The sequence below is a fragment of the Cinclus cinclus genome, chromosome 27 (assembly GCF_963662255.1).
Source record: "Cinclus cinclus chromosome 27, bCinCin1.1, whole genome shotgun sequence".
Taxonomy (NCBI): Eukaryota; Metazoa; Chordata; class Aves; order Passeriformes; family Cinclidae; genus Cinclus; species Cinclus cinclus.
In genome coordinates this window covers 6,126,776-6,151,980 of record NC_085072.1, presented here as the reverse complement: position 1 = coordinate 6,151,980, position 25,205 = coordinate 6,126,776, and the positions used below count along the sequence as shown (strand labels likewise).

General features: G+C 55.1%; 1 protein-coding gene across 1 annotated transcript in view; it reads right to left on the bottom strand.

The window, feature by feature from the left end:
* Positions 1-24,947, bottom strand: part of LOC134054052 (receptor-type tyrosine-protein phosphatase V-like) — a 33,681-nt gene extending 8,734 nt beyond the window's left edge. Inside the window, exons 1-28 of the mRNA XM_062509491.1 lie at positions 24,878-24,947; positions 23,799-23,862; positions 21,161-21,427; positions 20,609-20,878; positions 19,792-20,058; positions 17,829-18,101; positions 16,872-17,132; positions 16,118-16,390; positions 15,431-15,700; positions 14,607-14,876; positions 14,191-14,463; positions 13,701-13,973; positions 13,042-13,311; positions 12,402-12,674; positions 11,272-11,544; positions 10,531-10,803; positions 9,233-9,502; positions 8,545-8,823; positions 8,181-8,315; positions 7,857-8,061; positions 5,125-5,192; positions 4,634-4,760; positions 4,285-4,332; positions 3,789-3,882; positions 2,872-2,962; positions 2,320-2,396; positions 1,353-1,487; positions 737-859 (exon numbers count right to left, since the gene is read on the bottom strand). Of these exons, the coding sequence (XP_062365475.1) occupies positions 737-859; positions 1,353-1,487; positions 2,320-2,396; positions 2,872-2,962; positions 3,789-3,882; positions 4,285-4,332; positions 4,634-4,760; positions 5,125-5,192; positions 7,857-8,061; positions 8,181-8,315; positions 8,545-8,823; positions 9,233-9,502; positions 10,531-10,803; positions 11,272-11,544; positions 12,402-12,674; positions 13,042-13,311; positions 13,701-13,973; positions 14,191-14,463; positions 14,607-14,876; positions 15,431-15,700; positions 16,118-16,390; positions 16,872-17,132; positions 17,829-18,101; positions 19,792-20,058; positions 20,609-20,878; positions 21,161-21,427; positions 23,799-23,862; positions 24,878-24,940 (5,565 nt within the window). The 5' untranslated portion in view covers positions 24,941-24,947. The remainder of the gene's footprint in view (positions 1-736; positions 860-1,352; positions 1,488-2,319; positions 2,397-2,871; positions 2,963-3,788; positions 3,883-4,284; positions 4,333-4,633; positions 4,761-5,124; positions 5,193-7,856; positions 8,062-8,180; positions 8,316-8,544; positions 8,824-9,232; positions 9,503-10,530; positions 10,804-11,271; positions 11,545-12,401; positions 12,675-13,041; positions 13,312-13,700; positions 13,974-14,190; positions 14,464-14,606; positions 14,877-15,430; positions 15,701-16,117; positions 16,391-16,871; positions 17,133-17,828; positions 18,102-19,791; positions 20,059-20,608; positions 20,879-21,160; positions 21,428-23,798; positions 23,863-24,877) is intronic.
* Positions 24,948-25,205: the final 258 nt, after the last annotated feature.

Genomic DNA, 25,205 nt, shown 5'->3' with positions numbered 1-25,205 from the left:
AATGAGTTTGGGTGCTATAAAAGAGTGGCTAGCTGGCCACTAGTTACAGCTTGAATTAGAGCTTGAGACTGAGAGTCTGTTGCAGTTTGAGATGGAGTGTGCTGGCTGTGCTGTGAGAAGGAAGGGGCATGTGGTCATGCAAGGGAGAGATAAGGTAAAAAGATGTTGTGCGAGGGGCAGTCAGGGTAAGGCAGCCAGGAAAGGAACAGGCTAGGGTTTAGCCAGCGATGCAGAGAGGAGAGAAGGAGTCAGTGCTGTGTGGAACTGCCTATGAGGGAAGGAGTCAGAGTTGTCAGAAAGAAGTTCACTGAAAGAAGGCATGAAAAGTTTAGTAAAGGACTGGTGGTGATGCCAGTCCAGTCCATCTCGATATAATTACTGCAACAGGTCTGCACTGCCTGGTGGCTTCTGCTCCTCTGTTCTCCCCCACAGTCCCCTGCCACGTGGAGGTGGGAGGGAGGACGTCTGCCTTTGACTGCCAGGGAACATGGCCTGGAAAGTGCAGGCAGTCCCAGAGCAGGGACGTGGAAACAAGAGAGCAAGGGTGGAGAACAGCATGACACGTGCTGGACACCCCCATGTCACCCATCTGAAGGGGCAGACTGCTCCTCAGGGCTTGTATCTTCTCTGAGCCCCAAAAATGGCAGGGAAAGGTGCCACCAGCACTGAGGAGAAATGAAAGTGCCTAACCCAAGCTCGTGACAGGCTCCCCACATCCCCTGGCATCTGAACTCACGTGCCACAGCTTGAACTCCCGGATGGTCCACTCCTCAGAGCTGCTCTGCATCAGCAGGTGGACCCTCACCTGCCCATAGGACACTGGGGCAGATTCTGATGGCCAGTAATGATCACAGAGGACCTAGAGCAGGACAGGGTCCCAGTGAGGAACCAGGTGGTCTTCTGGCTCCCAGAGAGCAGCAGCTACGAGGGGAGCCAGGACAGGTCTTGGGGAGCAGGCAGGGTGTTTCTCTTTCCCACTGGGAGCTTTGCACAGCTCTCCCTCACAGCCCCCTCATTTGGATCTCAGCCTCCTCCAGAAAAACAGGACCTGCGTGGGTCTCATCATCCCTGGAGACTGGAGGAACAGTCCATGTGAGGTGGCTCACCCAGACATGGCAATTTCAGATTCTGTGGAAATATCTGAGGGTGATGGGCCTGGTCCTAGCTAAGCTCCTGCCCCTCACTAAGGCCGAGCTGCACAGATCACCCTCTCTTCCCCCAAACTGTCAGTCAGGGAAGCTGTGGGGACTGTACACAGCGTGGAACCATATCAGAGTAGGGGTTTTGTGGAGGACACAGACATGGCCCTGGGCTCAGCTCACACCACCAGGTCTGGGCTGGCACCAACCTACCCGCCCGTTCTCCATGCACACTGTTAGCATGATGATATTGCACACATTCTGCTCCCACACCAGCCTCCAGAAGTCCTCTATGGTTTTCTTTAGGGGCCCCTGGGTGGCAATGAACTCTTGCTGGGATGTGTAGCCCTGAGAAAGAGGCAGACACAAGAGCAAGATGAGTTAGCAGGTTGCCAAGGCAGGTGGTTCCTGCCCTGGGACCAGTCAGTGCCTAGTCTGGTTTTGTGGTAGATGGAGAAATTCCTGCTGCCCTTAGCCCCCATGGGCACAGTTCCCAGGCAGCTGATCTCAGAAGCAGCTGATTGCACAGGAAGCATGAGATGCCCAGCATATGCTTTCTACATATTTGGAACAAAGTGACCCACACGATTTCCCTCCAAGCAGTTCCTCATTCAGTCTAACCAGAGAAAGACAGATCTAGATCGACCCTGTGCTTCACCTTCACTGCTGAGGGTAGGGTGAGCATGCAAAGTTCTCAGGGCATTTCTCTGCCCTTGGATACACACATGCCCTACAGATCCACACAACAGCACATGCAGGCAGTGTGCCCTGACTGTTACCTGGGAAGACCTCCCAGATGGAGGATGAAGACACAGCTCCAGGGTTGTTCAAATGCAGCTGCACAGACCAGAAGGAAAAAGAGCAGGCAGAGAGACAGGGCAGTAAGTTGGGAGGTGATAGACAGTCCACGAGAAGAAAGCAGAAAGACTTGCCAGTCTTCCCACACTCAGAGCTCTGCATCAGAGCATTTGCCACTCACAGGCTCCAGGAACACCTGCTAAAGGGCAACCACGCATCTCCACCTTCCCTCCAGCTCCTCACTGGCCTGTGCCAACTGTGCCCTAACCAGCATCTCATGCCCACCAGCTCTCACAGGAGGGACACTGTCTCAGCCCAGGCAGAGTTTCTGTGACAGTGCCCTGTGGCCACATCTCAGTGGGGAAGGCAAGCGGGCACTCACAGGCATGAAGTTGGCATTGATGTAGTCTGAGTGTGGATCCTCCCCCAGCTGGCTCAGCTTGACCCGAGAGTGATCATCTGAAAGAGAGCACACACAGATGAGCCCCAAGGCAGCCCTTCACCAGGACATGGCCACCTGGGTAACCTAGTGGGTTATCAGCTCCAGCAGGGAAGCTCCATGCTCTGCCAGGCACCTTCTCCAGGGAGAGGTGAGCACTGCCTGCCAGCTGGGCTAGCAGGAGACTGCAGAACAGAACTGGGGCCATGAGGGCCATCATGGACCCCCTTTGGTCTCCATTTGGGACCCATCCTGAGATGGGCTCATCCAGCAGCCCACTGGAGAAGCTGGGGAGGATGGTGGCTCAGCTCTGGCCCAACCCATTAAGCTTTGAGTCTCCAGCAGGAAAATGGAAACTGAGGCCCATTTCAAGAGTTCTCCTGCTCCCAGGAAAGGAGCCAGAAACTGACCCTAGAAGCCATGCATGATGAGCCTGTCCTTAAACACTGCCCTGTGAGCTCCCACCCTGGATGCTGGGGAGGAGACAGCACTTACAGGGCAACACATGGGGATATCTGTTCTTGGAGACATTTGCTGGGAGCTCAGCCTCCACCTTTGGCTGCTCCTTCCCAACTTCCTTCAGCTCCTGTAGAACAGGGGAAAAGATAAGCACAAACATTCCTCTGGAGAGCTCCTGGTCAGCTCAGTTCCCTGCTCATGGCCAGTGGCTCTGTCTGGAGGGTAAAGAAGATTACCCTCACACAGAGAACTGCTCCGCTCCTCCCTCACACAGCCTGTGCACTCTAAGCCATGGTGGCTTTTCTCACTGCCTTTTCCTACAGCACTGTTTGTATTTAAAAGAAAAGCCCAAGGGCAAGTACTGGGGGGAAAAGCCTTGGAAATCTATTACAAAGCTCTGAGGATTTTTTGCTGAGCCAACAGAAATATCTTGTGCTGCATCAGCTTCTGCCCCTCTTCACTCAGAAACAGGTGATCCAAGGAAGGTTTGAAATTGCTGATGGGAATTTGAAGATGCTGCAGCAGAGCAGTCCAGAGGCTGCAGATGTTGGCAGTGGGACCCAGGGAAGGCAGCCCAAAGTGAAGCTTACAGTCTGACCCTGGAGGTCTGAGAGAGCTCCTCGACCTTCCCTCTGGCTGTAGGCTCTTTTCTAACACTGTCAGGGTGGTTCTTACCACCACCCCTCTCACCTTCCCATCCAGTCAGGGCTGGGGCACTCTGCCCTGTGTAAGTTCACCTCATGCCACATGTGTTTTGACCAGAACTTGAACAAAATGGGTTTTGAGCAAAGGAACTGCTTATCACTTGATCCATCCAATCTTTGGCCTCCAAGGCTGCTTTACCAGGTGGCTGGGGTGCTAGAGATGGTCCAGCACTCCATACTGGACACCCAACAGCAGGAGCCTCCAAGTGGAGAAACCAAGTGTCATCTCTAGGAGGGGTCTCATCTCACCTCAAACTCCTGGAAAAAAGCATGGTTAGCACTTGCTGTCTTCATCTCATAGTACTGCTTGAAGTTCTGCAGAGGAACTGGCCGGTGAACGTTTCTGCAGGAAATGAAGTCCAGAGGAAAACTTGCCTTAGTAACTGGGAGGCCTGGCCAGCCAGTCAGGTGCCACTGAGACAGCCAAGCCGTGAGACCTGTGGTACCTGGATGCACACAGGGATGGTTTATAGCCCACCTCACTGCTCAGTTTAAATCCTGGGAGGGATTTCAGGGTGATAAGAATATTCTCCTGCTGCAGAAACTTAGAGAGGAGGCGTAGACAATGCATTGACTTAGAATGGAACTGGGCAATAAATACTGAACTTAGGAAATACTGATTTATAAAATAACTGAAGAGAGGAGACAGTTGGATTTTTCCTGAGTCAAATCATGAAAAAGGAAGTAGGTAAAGGAAAGTAGGAGTTGCAGTGGGGCCATACAGAGGGGAAACTCCAGCACTCACCTCAAGCTGTAGGTCACCATTTCCTGGGGCAAGCTGCTTTTCTTGGTTCTAGAATCAAAGCACAGGAGCTTTTACTTTTGCCTGAAGTGCAGAGATGGATGCCGTGAGTTATTGTGCACCACTGGCAGGTACACTGCCTTGCACACCTGTAGGGTTTTGTGACTTAACTGCACGTGAGCAGCTCCTCTCTCCCCTCTGCCTTTGGCTCCTGAGCTTGCCAGGCACAATTCCACTAGCCCACATGCTAGTTTGTCTCTTTTTACACCTCTCCCTGCTCTCCTCCAGGTTTGGTACTGAAGGTTGGGTATATCAGCCTGCACTCAACAGGTAAGATATGGCTCATGCTCACCTCTTTGCTTTGAGCTGTTTCCAGTAAACCAAAGCAAAAACAGCTGCAAGTGTCAGAAGAAATCCCACAATGATTCCAGCAATTATTGGCATTGAGAGTGGAGCTGTGTCTGCACCGGATCCAGCAGCTGGAATTAAAAGGATAGAGTATAGAGAGAATCAATTAAAAAGTTTTTTCATGATGAGGGTGGTGAGGCCCTGGCACATGTTGCCCAGAGAAGCTGTGGCTGTTCCTGGATCCCGGGAGTGTCCAAGGCCAGGATGGATGGGGCTTGGAGCAACCTGGGATAGTGGAAGGTGTCCTGCCCGTGGCAGGGGGTGGAATTATATGAACTTTAAGGTCCCTTCCAACCCAAACCATTTTATAATTCTATGATAAATGGCTGCATTTCTTATATTTATTATATCTGCTATAGCCTATCAGCTCCCTCTGGCTGTTCACTACCTCTAAGCTACACAGCCAGGTAGGGAAGATGCTATTCTCCAGCTTACCTGAGAACATGGTGAATGTCACAGCAGGGGCTACTGGGTCATATTTGGTGAAGGCAGCAATGCTGAACCTAAAGGCAAAGCAGAGTCCTGTGTCAGGGACAGCCTGAACCAAGCACAGCATCCAGAACCCAGCACTCAGCAGGCAGGACCCAGGGGAACAGTACCAGTGCCTGGAAAAAAGCTGGTTTTCTGTTATGGATTTAGGGTATGTGTGGAAATGGTCTTTCCTCCCTTTTCTGTCTCTCTGACTAGTTTGTTCCACTTGGGAAAACATGAGAATTTGTTCAGAAAGCACAAATGGAAAGTATCTCTCCTCCAAAGGGTTATCTGCAGAGAAAGGTAGAGTCTGGTCTCTTATAGGACATAAAAAACTAAAACCACATAGCTCAGGTGGTTAACAGAGTTTACAGGAAAGAGCTGAGCACTGTTTGACATAGAAGTGTTTCAGCTGGGAGGGCTGAGCCCTGACCCAGACCCTTCCCTGCACACACACACAAGTGGCTGGTGCATGCTGTTCCCTGTGGAGATCTGCCCCTCATCCCACTCCTGGCAGCAGGCACATCACTGCCCACAGCTCTGTGCAGAGCTGACTTCCTTCTGAGCAGGTGACTTGGGAGGGCCCCTTCTTGTGCCCTAAATGCAAGCCAAAGCTTTTAAAGCTAGCACTGGATTTGAGCAGCTTGTTGACAGCTTGTTGACTGTGTGTGGGTCCCCTCTGGCAGCAGCCAGGGCACAGACCTCCTTTGAAAAGTGAGCCTGCAGATGCCGTGGTATGAAAGATGACGGCTTGTGGATAAAAAACTCACTGAAAGACAGGAAACAAGAACAGAAATTCTGAGTGGGAATGAGCTGTCAGCTTTTCACCACCCTAATAATCATTAACTCAGCAGCACAGTCTCCTGCAGATATTTAGGTTGGATATTTAGGCTGAGCCTTCCAGGTACTCAGGATATTTAGGCTGGATATTTAAGATATTTAGGTCACATATTTAGGACATTTAGGTCAAGTGCTGTTTGTACTGGGAAAATTTAGGTTGTTTAGGGCAGCCAAACTGAAGGCAAGCTGTGGTGTAAAAGTAAGAAAGCTGCAGTGTGAAAGTACCTTCTAGTCCTGAGTAACTGGACAGCTCAGTACATGTTATTGACTCATGTTACTGAATCACAGCAAGTGCACTAATGACAGGGCTGACGTCTCTCAGTAAGCTGCTCCCCTGTGGGGAAAACTCGAAGTGAGCGGGGCAGGTACAGAGCCTGTGCTTGGCTCATCAGTGCCTGGGTGTGGAGGCTGTCCCAGTGTGATTTTGCTGCTGTTGAAGCCCCTTCGAGGCTGCTGACAGACCTTGGTCTGTGGCCTCTGCCCTGCTGCTCTCTCTCCATCCCACTCTATCCCTCCAGAGCTGAGGCTGAGGGATGAACCAGCAAGTCCTGCCCTGCCACACCTGAGGGTGAGCAATATAGAACAGACAGATTTGATGGGTGATCAGTCTCCAAGCTTCTGAAACCTTCTGAGATCCCAGGAACCTGGGATGGACATGAGATGGACACGGGTGGGAGTGCACTGTCAGCCATTCTCCTGCCAGGCAGGATAACACAGCACATCAGAATTGCTCTCCACTCTTGACCCCACTCTGGCTGGAATTTCCAAAGCAATGGCTCTCTGGAGCCTTTTTTTCTTTTCCTCCACTAAAAAAAAAAGCTATTTCCCACCCCCTGGGTGTTATCACCAATCTGGGCCAGTGCTGCCCTAACCAGCAGCTTAAGAGTCCCCATTTGGCATAGGAGTGAATATAAAATAACTCAGTAAGAATCAGTTAAAAGTTTTCCATGTCTGCACCCGAGGAGAGAGGAGAGAGGAGAGTCCAACACCCACTCACCACAAAACTTACAGGCAGATTTAATTCTCCCTTTATTCCCAATGGAAAGGGAAGCTTTCTCATGCACACACTCTCCCATGGACTTTCCTTCTCTTTTCCTAATGTTCTCAATGGCTTTATCAATCATCCTTGCTGCAAGTTTCTTTAAAGTGAAATGGGATAACCTTCCACACTCTGGGGGATCAGAGAAATGCCTGTGGATATGGTCCCCATATGATGAAACTGTGAGCTGCTAAATTAACAGGACTGACTAAAGATAGCATTCTTTGCTAGCAGTGGAAAACCAGTTTTTCATCACCAGTTTTTAAGGTACCCCATAATAAAATATGTACCTCCATGTTCCTGGATTCTATTTACTGTCAAATAAGACTCTGAACTTATGACTATTGGGATCCATGGGTGTGTCTCATGGGGAACTTGGACCTTAGCCTGAGTGTTTGCTACCCCCAACCTCTGGGCCCCTCACTGAATAGGCACCACTCGAACTGTTTCCAAATGGGTTTCATTTTTGCACCGTCTGCACGTGGTTCTGAGTCACACATGAAGGTCCTACAAATAACAGCATCTGTTTTAGTTCCTGTCCTTGGGCTGGACATCTGCTCAGCTCCCGAGACAACACACACCACCCTTGGCAGCCTCAGCTTTCCCTCTGCCTGCCCACCATGATGCCTAACATTCCCTGCATGTCAGCCCCTGCCTTCCTCAAATGCTGCTTCGTGGAGAACCCTTAGGGGTTCTGCTGGGGGTTTGGGAGTGTGAGGGTGAGGAGACATCCAAGGAGCTGGATGTGGGAGGGCCACATATAGTCCTTTATCTCCTCCAGCCCCTTCCCCTCAGGAGGGATACCAACATCTCTCACCTGTACTGTTCATTGGCTTTCAGCTTCCCATTGCACATTGCCCTGGACTGGCCGCACTCCTCTGTTCCCACTGGCACCCGCCAGGTTTCAGGGGAGCTCCTCTGATGGAAGGGGTTGGGTATGAGCACTGCCAGGTAGGAGTCCTCTGTCCCATAGTAGTGATCATACCATGTGCTAGCCATGATCTCCTGAGTGGGCCTCAGCACTGCAGGGGAACGTACAGGTGACAGTAACAGTCCCAAAGTGATGTCCAGAGGCCCTGCTGCCCTCCAGGGAGCCTGGGCACAAAGGGCACTACAGCCTGGGACATGCAGGGACACTTACGTGACTCGTTAGTGGTGGCAATGACACCGTAGTACTCGATCTGGCCGTTCTCCTCACTGAACAGCTCAGGTGAAATGATAACTGTGGAACTGGCCTCCACTGGGAACACCTCTGCACGCAGGGGCGGGGGCAGGGCTGCAAGAGGAACCAGCAAGCACAGCCTCTTAGCGTGTCCCTGCTCCCAGACCCCTCCTTTGCTCAGCCTGCCAGTGGTGCCAGCAGCACTGCCAGAGCCCTGACCCACTGCAGGGCAGTGCAGCCACGTGGGGCTCACAGACACCTCAGAGTCCCCAGCTCTAACCAGCACCACCGGGTGTCTCCTCCTGGGGTCTGTGGCAGGGTTCTGGGAAAGAAGGGGACTCACGCTCCACTGCTGTGCTGCAGAGCACAGTCACAGCCTGGCTCCTCAGTGTGTTCATGCCCACAGTGCTCACAACAATTTGGTAGGTAGAGTTTGGCTCCAGCCCCTCCATACTGGCCTCACTTGAAGGGATGCTCATGGTATGCCTGGAGGTGGGGGGTCCTTCAGAAAGTCTCTCTGTCACCACCTCATAAGCCTCCACATCTCCAGGAGAGCTTGTCCAATTCAAGTAAAGGCTCCTTGACTCTGGTAGGCACTGCACATCCTTCACTGGATTTGGCTCTGCAAAGGAGATGGGACAGGCTTGGACTCACTGGATTAGAGAAATCCCAACCTCTGTCCTGTCAGCATCTGCTCCCAAGGCCAGTGAGATGAGCAGAGCAGGACATTTGCCACCTGGGAGCCTCCTGTGCCATGGGCCACAGGACAGAGCTCAGGTCTTACAGAAGACATCGACTAGTGGAGATCTGCAAAGTCTGCTCTGCTTCACAGGTAGCCAGGAGATCTCTGCTGTGGGACTAGCTAAGGGAGCCAATGGCTACCAGAGGGTCACCTTGCTGGTTTTCCCCATCTCCCACCACAAGATTTCCCATGCCTCTGTCGACACTCAAGGGTCAATCCAGACTTGAGGCCACCCAGATGTTTGTCCCCGTTCCAGTCCCACTCCCTCCCCATGGCAGTGTGTACCTACCCACGGGCACTGCCAAGGGCTTGGTGCTGCTCCAGTAGGGCCCGGCCACGCAGCTCAAGGACACAGAGTAGTTCCTGCCCGGGATCAGCCCCTGGAGGAGGTGCTGGACTTGTCCTCTGCCCAGGGAGTGCCTCCAGGGCAGTGAGCTGTTCCGGGGGTCCCGCAGCCACAGCTGGCAGTCATCCTGCTGTCCAGAGACACTGCCCCAGGAGATCAGCATTGTGTTGTTCCCTTCAGCCACTGCCGAGAGATTCTGGGGAACTGAGGGGGCTACAACAAAAACCACACCAGGAAGAGTTACTGGTATGCATGTGCTCTCTTCTATTCTACACAGACACAAGTAGGAGATGGGTGACACAAGAAGACTCCACATGTTCAGTGATAACACTCCTGCACCTGCTCTTTGCCAGAAATGACCTTTAAATGGCAGCTGAAGGACATACAGAGGGAGGAATGTGAGAAGATGGATTCTTCTTCCTGCTAATTAGCAAGTTTCATTAGAGACCAGCCCAAAGGGCTCTGCACATGACTCCCTGCACCCTGCCAGGGGATGGCTGAGCGTGGGAGCAGGGATTGTTAGATTCCCCAAGCAAAGTGCAGGGACTGTGGGGACAAGCACATGAAAAGGCTTATTGTGTTTATCTGCATTTCCACATTCCATAAAAAGAAAAAAAAGCCCATCCTCCCCTTATACCCCATGCCAGCATTTCTCTGAGTGCCTGGAAAAAAGGCAGTAGGAATGGTGGGATGTCCCCCCAGGCTGTGGGTGTCATCTACCATAGCAGCACTACTACCATGGGATCCCGTGCTCTTGTTCAGTCACCCATGGAGGAGCGAGACTTTATCCAGTGGGGCCATAGACCAGAAGCTGCCTCCTGAAACAGCACTCGTGGCTACCAGGCCCTCCCACAGGCAACAGGACTGCTCTGCCTGACTCTCCCATCCACCAGGGCTTGTCCAGCTCATGATCCCATTGCTGCACTGGTCCAGCCCATGATCCCATTTCTGCACTGGTTCAGCCCATCCCATCTCATCCCATCCCTGGAAATATTCAAGGTCAGGTTAGACAGGGCTCTGAGCAACCTGATCTAGTTGAAGATGTCCCTGCCACTAGCAGGGGGGTTGGACTAGACGGCCTTTAAAAGGTCCCTTCCAACCTGAACCATTCTCTGACCCTACAGCTCCCACATAGCAGTGCTGGCTGAGTCTCTGTCCCTTCACACCACAGGTGCTGAGCCCATCCAGATGGGAAGGCTGAACCTCATTCAAGATGCAGAATTTTCAGCTCTGACACTTACTTGTCCAGTCACTGATGTTCCCTGAAGAGGCTGCATAGGGCCCTGCCATGGACACCACTTCCAGCAGGTATTTGTGTCCTGGAGCCAGGCCAGAAAAGGTAAACTTGCTGGTGCCTTTCCCAACAGAGATATTGGCTGCCACAATGCCTGACCCCGAATGATACAGGAGGAGCCTGTAACTGTCTTGTCCTTGGGGTTCAGCTCGCCAGGATGCACTCAGTCTGTTGGGGTACCCCTGGTTCGTCATGTACACGTTACGGGGTGCCAAGGGGTCTGCCGAGACAGGACAGGAGACATGTCAGCTAAGGGCCCAAGGACAGTGCCTGAATCTCTTGGTAGTGTCACCAGAAGGGATGCACCACACTTGGCCCAGACTGTGTGGCTCCACCCACCAGCCCAAAGCCTGCTCAAAGCTTCTGCAAATTTCTGTGTGCTTGTCCAAGCAGGGACACCCCTGTCCCAGATGGAGTAAGACATCTGGGGAGGGGTGAGGAGGGAACATGAAGCCAGCTACAGGACAGGGGAAGGTGAACACCCTGCCTGCTGCCCCTTCCTCCATGGCTCTGGAGCTCCAGCTGCCCTCACCCAGGTTGGTGGAGCTAATGACAAGACTGAGCAGAGCCCTGCTCGGAATCATGGCAGGGCTTGTGGTCTGCTATGAAGGTCAGTAGAGGATGTTCTTGGCCATGAGCTTTCGTGACTGCCCAGCAAGGCACACATCCCCTCAGAAAAGGTACTCACATGTCCAGTTGCTGATGTTCCCCGCAGGTGCCCTGAAGGACCCAGCCACAGATGCCACCTCCAGCATGTATTTGCTTCCTGGGGCCAGTCCCATGAAAGTGAAGTTGTGGGTGTCTCTCCCAAGCGAGGCTGTAGCTGCCACAGTGCCCAGTCGTGCATGGTACAGGGTCAGTGTGTATCCATCTCTGTCCCCAGCTGTGGCCTCCCAGACCACGCTCAGCCTGTCAGGGTGTCCCGTGCTCAGCAAGCGCACGGAGGCCGGAGGCAGTGGGCCTGGGGAACCAGCACACCTCATGTTAGGGACAGGACACCAAGCAGGAGAACAGACAGCCGATGGGCCATTGTGCAGCAGGACAGGTGCTCCCTGAAGAAGGATCCCTCTGACAAATGCCTCCTCATCCTCACTTTCCTCTTTTCCACTCCCATCTCACTCACCCTTAAGGATGCTCACCCTTACTGGTCTCTCACATGCCAAGCTCTCCTCATCCAGGTCACACTCATTCCCTCACCCCAGTGGGAATACCTTCACCCCTGCCATGAGTAGAGGTGTGCTCCCACACAGGTGCCACGCAGGTGCCCAGACAGCCCTGCCACAGCCTCTATTCTCTGACCAGTCCTAGAATCTTTCTGGGTAGGGCAAAGTGCTGGATTAGCCCATCTCCAAAGATGCTCTCTGGAGAGAGAGACCTGTTTTCCTGAGAGGACTGTGGAGTGGCTTCTTGTACTACACTGACTAATTTAATGAACCTTTATGGTAAGGTGGTTTCTACCTGTGACAAGAGACTCAGTGAGCCTCCTGTACACAGGTACAGTACAGGTGCCCTGTACATTTCTGTGCTCCTGTACGCAGGGAGACGGCTCAGCACAGGCAGGGAATGTCCCAGCACAGGCACATCTGGGCAGCTCTGTTTCATCAGCATGTCCTTGCGCAAGCCTAGGGCTGAACATGCCAGTGCCATGAAGCCAGCAGCGTGCCCCTGCACTAACTGTCATGTGTTGCACCTGTGCAGAGGTGTGTGCATATCTCCAATGCCACCAGGAGCCCCGTTAACCTCCCAACTCTCCTCAGGACAGCCCAGTGGTGTGACATTTCCCACCCCTCTGCAGAGGACACTGCTTCAGGTACTCACATGTCCAGCCACTGATTTTGGGTGCTGCTGCCTGGTACTGTCCAGCTGTGGCAGCGGCTTCCAGGGAGTACTTGTGTCCTGGGGCGAGTCCCATGAAAGTGAAGTTGTGGGCGTCTCTCCCAAGCAAAGCTGCAGCTGCCACAGTGCCCAGTCGTGCATGGTACAGGGTCAGTGTGTATCCATCTCTGTCCCCAGCTGTGGCCTCCCAGGCCACACTCAGCCTGTAGGGGTGTCCTGTGCTCAGCCAGCGCAGGGCGGCCGGGGGCAGCGGGCCTGGGGAGGAAACACAAGTCACTGCCAGGAGCCACATCTGGGCTCAACACAGGACATGCTCCACATCTGTGCCAAGCCTGTGCTGCAGGAGCTGGGTCAGCAGCAGGGTCCCATAGCCTGGCTGTGACTCTGCTGCCTCCCTGGCTGCTGTTTGAGACTCTGGATCGCTGTGGATGGCTACCAGGGATGGGGTGTGGCACAGGACCAGGCCTGTACTCCTCATGCTGCATTCAGCAGAGAATAGCACTGGGTATTTGCATAGGTGGCAGAGGTAAGCAGGACAGCTGCACTAGTATGGTCTCTGACTGAACTGGGAAGGGGAGATCTGGTGAAGAATACCTGGCTGCAAGGAGAGCATCACACTCACGTGTGCAGTGGGTGAAGTTGGAGGTGCTGGCATGGAAGGGCCCAGCTTTGGCACTCACTGCCACATTGTAGCAGGTGCCAGGGCTCAGGCTCCTCAGGATGTGACCCCTGGCATCACCACCCAGCACCGTGTGCCTGACGGGAGTGCCGGACGCTGCATCACAGACATCCACTACGAAGCCTTCTGCCCCTCCACCCACCACTGTCCAGGACACCACCAGCACTGAGGCTGAGGGGCTGCCCAGGGTGAGGTTGACAGGAGCCAAGGGATCTGGAAAGCAACAGGGAGACAGTTAGCCCTCCTGGTCAGTTCTGAGAACTGGCTGCTATGCCTAGGGTTCCTCCAGGTAGGCAGGCTGGACCAGAATCCTCTGGAGAGAACTGGGCACAAAGGGCCAGGCAGGGCACATGACTCTTGAGTGTGTCATCCCTGAGATCTGCAGCTGGATGTGGCAGGGGAGATAATCAGAGCCTCTGGGGTGGATATGGGAATTGGCTCTGTGTCAAGGATGGAGTGAGGGCAGTGAGCAGAAAGGTGGGATCATCACATAGAAGCCGTGGGCACAGCTTGGGATGGGAAAGGTGGTGGTGGTTGCCCTCAAAGGCTCAGGTGAAAGCTCAGTGTGGGGCACTGTGCCCAACCCAACCAATCAGACTCACATGTCCACTGGGTGATGTTGATGGAAGAAGCTTCTAACAAGCCTTTCACAGCAGTGACCTGAACAGCAAACTTGCTGCCTGCTTCCAGGTGAGTCCAGGTGATGTTCAGGGCATCTGGACTCAAGGTCTGGACCTGAATCCTGCTCTGGGTGCTGAGGTTATATAGAGTAACATGGTAGTGGTCCCTCCTGCCAGGGGGCTCGTTCCAGGATGTGTAAAGCTCTGAAGAGCTGCCTGGGTTGGTAAGACTCACATTTGTTGGTGCAGCAGGAACTGCGAGAAAAAAGACACATGCGTCAGAGAGGAAAAGATCCACTTCTGAACATACAGCCATCTTTGCACAAGGAGGCTGTGAGAGGCAGGATGTGACCACAGGCCAGCTTCCCCAGGAACCAGGCCAGGGTGCCCTCCTCCTTCCCTCCTCTCCTCCCATTTCCTCTCCCCAGGCACCAACATAGATCCATTACCCAGGGGTGTCACAGATGCTGACCTGTGCAACCGGTGACGTTCTCAGAGAGGGACCGGTAGGGTCCAGCCACTGCCCAGATCCTGACAAGGTAGCATGTTCCAGCTTCCAGCTGTGGCACGGTGACATTGGTGCTGTCCTTCCCTGCTTCCAGGTTCCTTGGTGGTGCAGAAGAGCCCTCCCCAAGCACGCTGAGCAGGTATCCATCCCTGTGCCCAGGAGCAGTGTCCCAGTGCACAGCCAGAGCCTGGGCCATGCTGATGGGGCTGGCGGACAGAGAACGAGGAGGCAGTGGGACTGCGGGAGAGAAACAACGTCATTGGGGACAAACCTGGGGTGCTCAGAACTGACTCTAGTGTGGGAATGAAGCTGGGAGCTGGAGGACTGTGGGCATCCACACAGTGTCTAAGGCTGGTGGGAGCAGGGGAGCTGTGTTCTACCGGTGTAGCCGATGGCAGTCTGAGAGGAGATGCGATGAGGCCCAGCCTGGGAAATGATCTCCACGCGGTACCGGGACCCTGGCACCAGCCCCTCCAGGTCCAGCTGGGTGACTCCTCGAGGAACAGACACATTCCTGATGATGGACAGGGACTCAGCCACTGAGAGCTGTACCAAGTGATCTCTGCCACCTCCGGACTCCACCCAGCTCACATGCAGCTCCTGGGGTTTCCGGCCAGGCTGCACACTGACGTTAGCCAGGGACAGTGGATCTGAAGGAAAGCAGAGAAGGGAGACCCATGAGGAGGTGGAAGAGCCACCTGGAGAAGCCAGGGCACAGCCTGCACCTCTGAACAGGCCTGAAAGAGAAGTGGGGCACCTGACCACTGAATCTCCTTTTCTCCTGGGGGACATACAAGCTGCCTGTGCATGTCCCCCAGGGTGCTGCTGGCACACAGGTGCTGAGAGCACTCAGCTCCCAGTGGGCTGCTCTGCTCCACAGACAGGGAGCAGCAAGCCCATACAGGTCTCTGTGCTTCCTCTTATCACATCCCTCTCCCACCAGTCCCTGGCTGGCCTTGAGACCACCAGTGGTCTAGGCAGAAGGTTCAACTTTACTGGGGAAAATCTAAGCTGGAGAAAAGGGTCTTTTAGGGCCCAGTACACAGCACCTAACCTATGACATGCTCTGTTTTCCAGGACAGGGAGCATGCAGATGTCACCAGAGCCCTCCCCTCCATCCAGACAAGTTTGTGTCATTGCTAGTCTTGCAAGCAGTGCCAGGATGTCCCATCCCTACAAAAGACTGGCAATACTTCTGACTCACATGTCCACTCAGTGGCAAAGTGTGACGAGGATCTGTATGGGCCAGCAAGGACAGTCACCTTCAGGAAGTACTGAGTGCCAGGGGACAGCCCCAGGAATGTGAAGTTGTGGGTGTTTGGCCCCACTGAGATGTTCCTCTGTGCTACATGGCTCTTGCTGTAGAGCTGGAGGTGGAACTGGTCCACATCACCAGCAGCCTTGTCCCAGAAGGCTGAGAGCCCCATTGGGCGCCGGGTGTTGGTCAGCGTCACGCCAGATGGAGCCAGGGGGTCTGAGAGAGAAGAGACACCAAGACAGTGAGAGGAGGCAGGGTATAGGGTGGGGGCTGCACACACTTGTCCTGGGTACCCTGCACTGTCTGCACCTGCTGGGGTTAGGTCAGCACACCAAACCCAGAGCAGGCAGAGCTCCTGTTCCACAGCAGACACGGGAGCAGGTCCCTACCTTCCCCAGGTGACATCTGGAAACGTTTTCTGTTCAGTGATGGGTTCCTCCTGCACTGCGCACCCTTTTACTTACAACATAGCTGAATGTGGCTCCACCTAATTGCCCATTCTGTCTATGCACCCCTGTCTCTGATTCCTCACCTCCCCACACAGGGGCCACTCTCATGCTCTGAGGGTTCTGCTCTCGTGGGCAGGTGGTGACTGTGACCTGCAATAGGGTGAGGTGGGACTGTCACACTCACATGTCCAGTCGGTGGCTGATCGCACAGGAGATCTGTAAGGCCCAGCCATAGCAGCCATCTCCAGTGTGTACTGTCGCCCAGGGACCAGGTTCTCCAAGGTGATATTCATCCAGTCACTCCCCACAGTCACATTCCTGACCTGCTCCTGTGACTTGCTTTCTCGGAGGGTCCCTGTGTAGCCAGTGCTGCCAGAAGAAACTGCTTTCCAGGAGGCTTGCAGAGAGGTGCTGTGGCCCCTATTGCTGAGGGTCAGCTGCTCTGGGGGCAAAGGGTCTAGAAAAGGAAAAGTCTAGAATCACCTGGCAGAAGTGCAACTCCAAATGTGCTGGGGCAGAAGTCCCTTCCCTGGGAAAACTTGCATCCAGGTGCCTTGAGCACTGTCAGCCCTGCTGACACCCACACACCAGTCCAGCAGGGACTGCGCCAGCACAGCTCAAACTGGCACAGAGAAAAAATTGTTCTGGTGGTGGAGGAGGTGGTGGGTGGCAGAGGGGGTGGCTCAAGACAGTGGCAACCTGAGCAGTGGCACAGGAGGGTGGACTGAGGAGGAGAAGGGCACAGGGCTCAGCTGCCCCTTGTGCCTGGTGACTGGGAAACAGAGCAGGGTCAGATGCATCCAGCAGCACCTCTGCCTCCTCCTGAGCCTTTTGCACAGTTATTGGATGAAGCTGTAGATGTGTGCTGTCAGTGCCCTGAGGTATGACACCAGGGGGAAGGGCAGGATCCAGTAGGAACCCGGGGCTGTTGCACTCACATGTCCAGTTGGAGATGCGCCGGGGTGAGGATGTGTAGGGACCAGCCACGGTGCTGACCTCAAAGGTGTAGAGGGTCCCAGGGTGGAGGCCCTTGTAGTTGAAGCTTGTGACACCCCTGAGCAAGGAGCTGTTCCTCACAAGGTGCTCTGCAAGGCTGAGGACCAGCAGATAGCTCTCCCCTGTCGCCTCTTCCCAGCTAGCCAGCAGGCTGTGGGGGCTACCCTGGCTGGACAGGCTCACACCAGTTGGTGCTTGTGGTTCTGCAAAGAACAAGGACAGCACAACACAGGGCACTGCATCAGGCAGGAACATTGCTTTCACGAGGTATCTTCTGCTTTTCAAAGTTTCTGTTCTAGGTGACCTTAGACTACATGATCTCCAGAGGTCCCTTCCAACCCCAACAGTTCTGTGATTCTGTGACACTGCAGTTGTCTCCATCCCACACAGGGCATAAAGGACTGCAGGGAGAGTTCTTAGTGCCCCCAGCACCATGGGTTGGGTGCTTACACACTGTGCACAGCTCCAGTTGTCCCTTCCCAGAGTGGCAGCTCTGGGACAGCATCAACTGTGGCTCCAAAAGTCACCCAGGAGAGACTGAGCACACAGAGGTGCCCCCCCCGGGAAGGTTGGTGGAGCATCCCTGCCCATCCATCCAGCTGCGGTGAGGGGAAGGGAGGAAGCTGCCTGCAACATGCCAGAGTCCAGAAGGCACAAAGCAGGATCTGTTTTTGATCTGTGCCAAACACCTGCTGGCACGAGCTTGCCCAGGACCTCTGAGCCCTTCCTCATCAGGAACTGTGGGGAGGCAGATTTTGCTGCTCTGATCCACAATCTACTCCTGATGTCCCTGGTGCCCTGTCCCTGTGCCTGCCTCATCCCCAGCTCCCTCCAGGCAGCAGCCCCTTCATCAGGCAACAGGAGCAGCCTCAAGGGCCATGCATGGCCTTTCTGCTTACCTGTCCAGGCTACTGTGCTGTGTGCTGATGCCCTGTATGGCCCTGCCACCACCACCACTTGGACAGAGTACTGCTGGCCAGGGCTCAGCCCGTGGAAGGTGACGTGGTCATTGTCCCCACCAACAGAGATGTTCCTCGTTGGAGCACTGTCCTCTCCCTCTCGCAGTGTCACCAGGTAGAACTCCCTCTGTCCCCCTGGGATACTCCAGTGAGCTTCTAAGGAGTTCTGCTCCTCTGCACTGCTCAGGGTTACATTGCCAGGGCTCAGGGGGTCTGGAAGGGAATAGGATTGTGTGAGTCAGGGTTATGGGGTACTCTGTACCACTTACTCTCCTGAGCCTCATTCCTGGCAGGGTTATGTCCAGCCTTACACATCCTTTTGGAGCAAGCCATCTGCACTCCACAGCACAAGCATTCCCAGACTAACAGAATCCAGACAAAGCTGGAAGCCTTGCTGAGAAATTCCTAAAAGTCTCCCTTCACTCCATTCACATCCCATCATGAGTTTGCTGATATTCCCAGGAACTGGCCTGGACCAAACTCCTGGCCAGACGCCCTTGGCTCGTGTGTCTGGCATGGGGGAGTTTTGTTCAGTGGAGCAGGTCAGAGCTGCAGACAGCAACAGCGGGGATTAGCCTCACTCCAGAGCAGACACAAACCAGCTGGAGCTCTGGAGGCCTTCCAAAATCCCATCTGCAGAGTCAGCAGGGAGCAGGCACCAGCTTCCCAGGCTGGCAGGTGGAGCAGGAAGAAGCTGGAGACTTCACACCTGGTGGCACCCAGCTCCTTCCAGCATACACATCACCAGTGTTTGGCCAGTGCTGGGATAAGTCACTGGCCACAGCAGCTCTGTGACTGCAGCTTGGCACCTCCATCATTTCAGCACCAGCGCTACTCTGGTGTTCTGTGTGAATCTGCTCTGCCCTCTCTATTTCCCTCCTGGTTTTCCTGGAAACACCTGGGAGAGCAAGTTCAGGACTGGAACTTTTTAATGAGCTATGGACGTGGTGTCACCAGCAATATCCCCCTCTTTCAGCCCTCATCAGCCTGAGGCCAGAGCAGAGAGTGGGCTGGGGGAATGGTGCAATAGTGGGCTCTGGGAGGGCTGCCCTCACTGTTTTGACCAGAGGCTCCTGGATTCCTTGGCTGTATTTGTACAGCACCCACCATGTTGGGAACATCCACCAGGATGAGGTTATCAGGTGCTACCACAACATATCCTTGACTACAATCAAAGAGCACTGAAAATCCATTTCACACAATCATAGATTTGTGGAATGGTTTGGATTGGAAAGGACCTTGAAGCTCATTCATTTCATCCCCCTGCCATGGGCAGGGTCACCTTCCACTCCTCCAACCCTGTCCAATCTGGCTTTGGACACTTCCAGGGATGGGGCAGCCACAGCTTCTCTGGGCACCCTGTGCCAGGGCCTCAGCACCCTCATAGGGAAGAATTTCTTCCCAACATCTCATCTAAATCTCTCCTATTTTAGTTTAAAACCATTCGCCCCTTGTCTTATCACTGTAAAATTATCCCCATGTAAAAAGTCTTTCTCATTCTTCTATAAACCCCTCCCAGAGGCCTCCAGCTCAAACCAGCTCAACTGCTGCCCCTTGCACCATTTTTCTGCTGCCGTTGTACAGCCCTGAGACACATGAGAGCCAAGCCCCAGCAGCACTGAACACCAGTGGGATCTGCTGCCTTTCCCTCCTCCTTCTAGGGGAGAGACCACAGGCTGCCCCCATCACATCCCAGGGAGAAACAGGCAGCACAGGGGATCCACCTGCTGAAGGGATTCACTAGCCCCACTACAGCAGTGCCCCAGAGCTGGGTTCTGGAGCACCTTTCAGCCAGGTCCAAGCAAAATCACCCTGTGCACTCAAGGCTTTGGTAGGAGACCTTTGGGTTCAGAGGCTGGAGCAGAGGAAAGGAGAAAGCTGGAGCAACCAAGTTCATACTTACATGTCCAGGCAGTGGCATTGGGTCCCACTATGGTGTAGGAGCCAGCCGTGGCACTGAGCCCCAGCCAGTACTGAGTGCCAGGGTGGAGATGCTGGAAGGTGTAGCTGGTGAGGCCCCTCCTGGCTGACAAGGTGGTGCTGACCTTTTGGGTGAGCAGGTTGCGGAGCTCAAGGTGGAGCCAGGCGGCCCCTGCGGCATTTGCCCAGGAGGCAAGGAGGCTGGTGCTGGAACCTGGGCTGAGCCTCAGCTGGGTGGGGATGGAGGGAGCTGAGGGGAAGAGCAAGACACAGCAAGTTTCAGCACTTGGGTGGCAGGTCCCTGAATCCTCCTCTCTCCTCAGGGGCCCCTCTGCCCAGAGCTGCCTGCTATGGCATGGGGGCTGAAGGTCTGGTAGGGGTCTACTGAGGGAAGTCCCTCCCGTGCCACCTCCCACACAGGTTGGGGGGCCCTTGAGGTCCCTCCACATTATCGTGTTCTTTCAGCCTGCAGGGCAGAGGGGTGGCAGACTGGGTACTGCAGCACTCCTGCAGCCAAGAGATCCAGGATGCCCAGACTTCTCCTCACCCTTGGGAACAGACAAATCCAAGCCATGGGTGCTGCAAGGCAGGCCCAAGGTGCAAAGTCTTCCCCCTGGCCCAAGCACTGGGCTCACAGTGGGGATGTGAAACACTCCACCTGTTCCCCACCATACACAAGCTCTCCATCCCAAGCATGGACACCTCCTCCCCTTGCAGCCCAGCACATATCCTGCATCCTTCCTGCCAAACCCTTTCTACCACCCCTTCCTCCTCAGGAAGGCACACCCATCACTCCCTACCTGTCCACTGGTGGATAGTGGTGCTGGCCTGACTGGACCCAGCCAGTGTGCTGACCTTCAGGGCATACTCGCTGCCAGACAGCAGCCCATCAAAGAGGAAGGTGGAGGCGCTGGGCAGGAGGGACACATTCCTCACCAGGCTCTGGGAGTCGCTGTGCCACAGTGCCAGGCTGTAGCCGTCCCTCTGGCCGTGCCCGTGTGCCCAGGCTGCCCGCAGCAAGGCTGAGCTCCCGTCACTGCTCAGGCTCAGGTTGCGGACAGGTGCCGGACCTGCATGGGATATGGCACACGCACTGTTGGTCACTTGCCTGGGAGTGCCTGAGCTTACAAACTCCAAGGAGGAGAAGAAGGAGAATGAACCCAGCCCATACAAGGTGCAGGGGCAGGACCTTCCTCCACAAGGATGAGGGAACGACCTCTAAGACTCTGGGGACCAGGAAGGACCCTAGTTCTTGCGAAAGCGAGGAAAAGCCCAACCTCCCACGAACTAGCAGGACTCCAAACAGCCCAACAATCACTGGTAGGAGCACCGAGGTGCTGGGGAGCCCTTACTTGTCTGTGCTGTGATGGTCTGGCTGGTAGTGTCCATGCAGGCCAGCGTGGCTGTCACCTCGATCTTGTAGCGCATGCCAGGAGTCAGCCCATGGAACCAGAAGCTGGTGGTGTTGGGTCCAGCAGACCCATTCTGAAGCAGCGTGCCTGACCCCAGGGAGGAGAGGGCAAGCAAATATCCTTTGGCACCTCCCTCTGGCTCATCCCAGGACAGAAGGAGAGAATCTGACCGGTCATGGTCACTCACACTGACATTCAGGAGGGTGCCTGCAGAGGCAAATCCAAAACTCTCAGCAGGGATTGGTGGTACTGGGTGCCAGCCTGCAGGGCCAGCTCCCAGCCACCCACCCTTGCTGGGGTACACCAGGCACTGGCCACCGCCCTGACCCCGAGGGCTCTGAACAGCCTTTAGGAAACACAGGAATGTTCAGAAACCTTCATGGACTCTGGTCAAAGGAAGCTGTCAAAGAGATGCTCCTAAGCATGGATCACCTGCTCCACTGGAGAAAGACCAGAAGGCTTCAGGTCATCTTGTGCTTTGTCCAGAGAGCCCTGGTTTAAGGCAGAGAAGCTCCCTGGCTGGGCATACTCCATTGCTCATCACCTTGGTCATCACCTTTGAGCCCACTCAAAAGATGTTGAAGGCTCTGGCTCCACCATGGAGAAGCAAGACAGCAGCCAGTTAGGGGACAGGATGGATGTAGCAGGGAGGCCATTATGCTCCCTGCAATAGTTTCTGCCTCTGTGTGGGCTCTGACAGAGGAAGAGGAAAAGGCTGCTTTGGGTATCCAGACAACAAATCCCATCCTGTCCAGTCCAGAGGTGACATGGGAAGAGTGGAACACTGCATACATGGAGGGAATGTGGGATCAGCCTGGCCCCAGGCCCTGCTGAGGTGTGTCCCTGCCTTGGTTGTGCTTCAGCGGCAAGGTCAGTGCTGGGGCTGTGAGGCCAGTGCTGTGGCATCCCAGTGGAGAGAGTCTGGGGACAGGGAAACGGCACAGGCTTGGCCTGATTGGTGGGTCAGTGGCTGAAACTGGTATTGAATTCCTGCCCTTAGAGCTGCTCAGGAGTCACGTACACAACAGGAGCCAGGCAGAGCCTGTCTGTCAGGCCCAAGCTGGTGGTGTGACCAGGGCAGGGTCCATCTCTGCCCCACAATGTCTCCAGCAGATTGTTACACACACCCATCCTCAACCTTGCTGTCAGTCATGGAACCATTTAGGTTGGAAAAGCCTTTTAAGATCATTGAGTCCAACTGTTCCCCCAGCACTGCCAAGCCTAGCACTAACCCAAGTCCCCAGGTGCAACATCCATGAGCTTTCTATAGCTCTCAGCCTCTGGAAAATGCCAGAACTGTTCTAGTGCTAATAAGACATTTGTATAATAATGAGCACTTAAAATTTATGGTGTACAACAAGTTATGACAGGCTTACATAGGGTCTGGCACAGTGACACAGCATGAACCAAGCACAGTGAGTGCCCCAGAGGCCTGCCATAGGGCACCCTTTACACAGCCAGGGATGAGCAGTGTGGGGTGAGCCCGGGGCAGGGACACTGTTGGCACTGCTCAGGAGCTGGTGTGTGTCTCTCCCAGAGCTGAACATTTTCAGAACTATGTGCAACTTCTGTTCCATGCAATGCTGTGGTTTGGAGCCTGGTGGTGAGGGCAAAGGGACCAGAGAACATCAGATGGACATGAACAGGAGCACGTATTACCCCTGGGAAAGGCCTTCACAGTGCCATCCCTGAGAATTTCAAGCACATATTTAGGATCAGACAGCTGAAGAAGGGTTAGCTCAATACAGCTGGATGCCCATGGGTGAGGTGTCTATACCTGGGCCAGCTGCCCTGGGCTACCCTCGTTGTCAGCAGACACCTGGAGCACCAGGCAAAGCTGACCTGAAGGCAACCCACAGGTGATTGTCCTGCCTGGCATTCATGCAGGGATGGTTTGTTACTGCAAGCTCTTTCTTATCTCCTTACGGTATGAGTTCTCAGCCCATGTTTCCCTGCTTCTCCTGAGTTTCCAGCAGCTCCAGCACCTGCCTCCCTCTGTCACCTTCCTCACATCTGCAGCACAAATGTGCCTAAAATGGGCCAGAGGCTTGTGATCCCAGCACTGCTCAGGTTCCCACTATCCACATCACAGACAGCACACCCAGATAAACCTCATTCCCTAACAGGTGCCTGTGGATCATCCAGGTGATTTTTCACTGGCACAGGCTGATACCATGTGGGCACTGCTGGCCCAGCCAGGTGCTGGCTCCAGGCCTACAGCAGCTGTGGGTCTGCCTCGCAGATTCTGATCCTACCCAGGCAACTCCAAGGCTCTGAGCAAGACACCTCTGGCTGCACTGCTGCTGAGCCCACCCAGTGCTCTGTGGATGAAGGGAGCTCTGGAGCCTTGTCCATCTCTCACAGTGCTCCCATGCAGTTGGTTGCTGGAGAAGGATGGGACTGACTCTCCCCCTTCCCTGGGCACGACCTGTAGCGTGTAGTTAGCCTAAAGCAGAGTATTCACAAAGCCACTCTTAACTCTAGGAGTCCTGGTGCAGCACATCTGCTCATCTCACCCCTCCAGGCACTGAGACCATCCCACCCTCCTCAGCCTGGGAACCTCATTGCTGTGGCTCACCTCTTTCACCATGTGCATCCTGGCCCTCCAGTCCTGCCTGTGCTGTGTAGTTGCATCCCTCGTCCTGGGGAATTGAAGGTGTCAAGTGAGAGAGGGGCAGGATGAGGGGGGCTGAGCTGAGACCAACACCTGGGAGAGGTGCCCTGTGCCAGTCCAGGGGCCATGCTGGCTAGGCACAGGTCCCACCCTGACATAGCATCTGTGGGCTGTGACCCATTTTCCTAGGAGAACCTGGGTCATTTCTCAGACCTCCCTTAGCCAAGGCAGGGAGACAGACTTGGCACATGCAGCCTGGGGGCTGCCCTGGCCTTTTGCACAGGTCCTGGGGCTGCACACACATGTGGGGCCATGGACACGGGAAGAAGCCACCAAACCAGCCACGGCACAGGAGAAGAGAGGGAGGGATTGAGCTCTGGGACAAGGCCTGGCCATCTCATTCCCTCTACAGGCACGCCTCCTTCCCACCATCAAGGGGAGAGGATGGAGGGACCAGAGACCTCAGTTCAGCTGCCACCTCCCACAGGCAGAAGAGAATCCCCGGAGCCCCTGGCACCCTCCCCGGCAGCGGGGACACCCATTCTCTCACAGCCTGCTCCCAGCAGGGTGTGCCCGGCTTTGGACTGGCGTCAGTTCCCCCCACGTTAAAGGAAATGTCTCCTGCCCACTCCCTGTCCTGCAACAAGCCACAGCAGAACCATCATTTTCCTGGCGTTCTTTAACTTCGGCTTTGCGGGCAGACTCGTTCCAGCTCCCCACCGATCGCGGGGCTTTTGGCAGAGGAGAGCGAAGCGGCTGGGGACCCCTGGGAACAGAAGGCGGGCCACTGCCGGGCGAGGAGCCGCGCCGCCAAGGCAACAGGGACACACTGCGGACCCAGGCAGTGAGCCCAGGGTCCCAAGGGCGAGGGGCAGGGGGAGAAGCGCCGCCCGGGATGGCGAACACCGCTGATGTGGCGCAGCTGCATGGCCAGAGAGAGGCACCCGAAGCCCCGGGTCCCCCGGCGGGGCAGCCCCTCGCCGAGCGAGCTGCGAGCCACGAGCTGCGGAGCCAAAGCGGGGGCTGGAGAGCCAAGCGCTTACCTCTGCCAGGATCCCTGGGAGCCGCGGCACCCACAGCACCAGCAGCAGCAGCAGCGATCTCATGGGGGACCTGGTGGCAGCAGATCAGAGGGATGACAAGCTGGGGGGGGGGGGGGTGGGGGCGCGCAGTTTCTTAGCAGTGGTTGTCCCCAGCCAGCCCCTTGTCCCACGGCAGCCAGGAGCCGTGTCCCCACATGCTTTCCGAGCACGGATGACAAGATAGCATCAATGGGGACCAGCCAGCGCGTGGCACCTCGGCCGGGCCCGCTGTCCCTGGGCGAGGGCAGAGCTCGCCTCCGGCCCGGGAGAAGCCCAGCGGGGGCGGCTG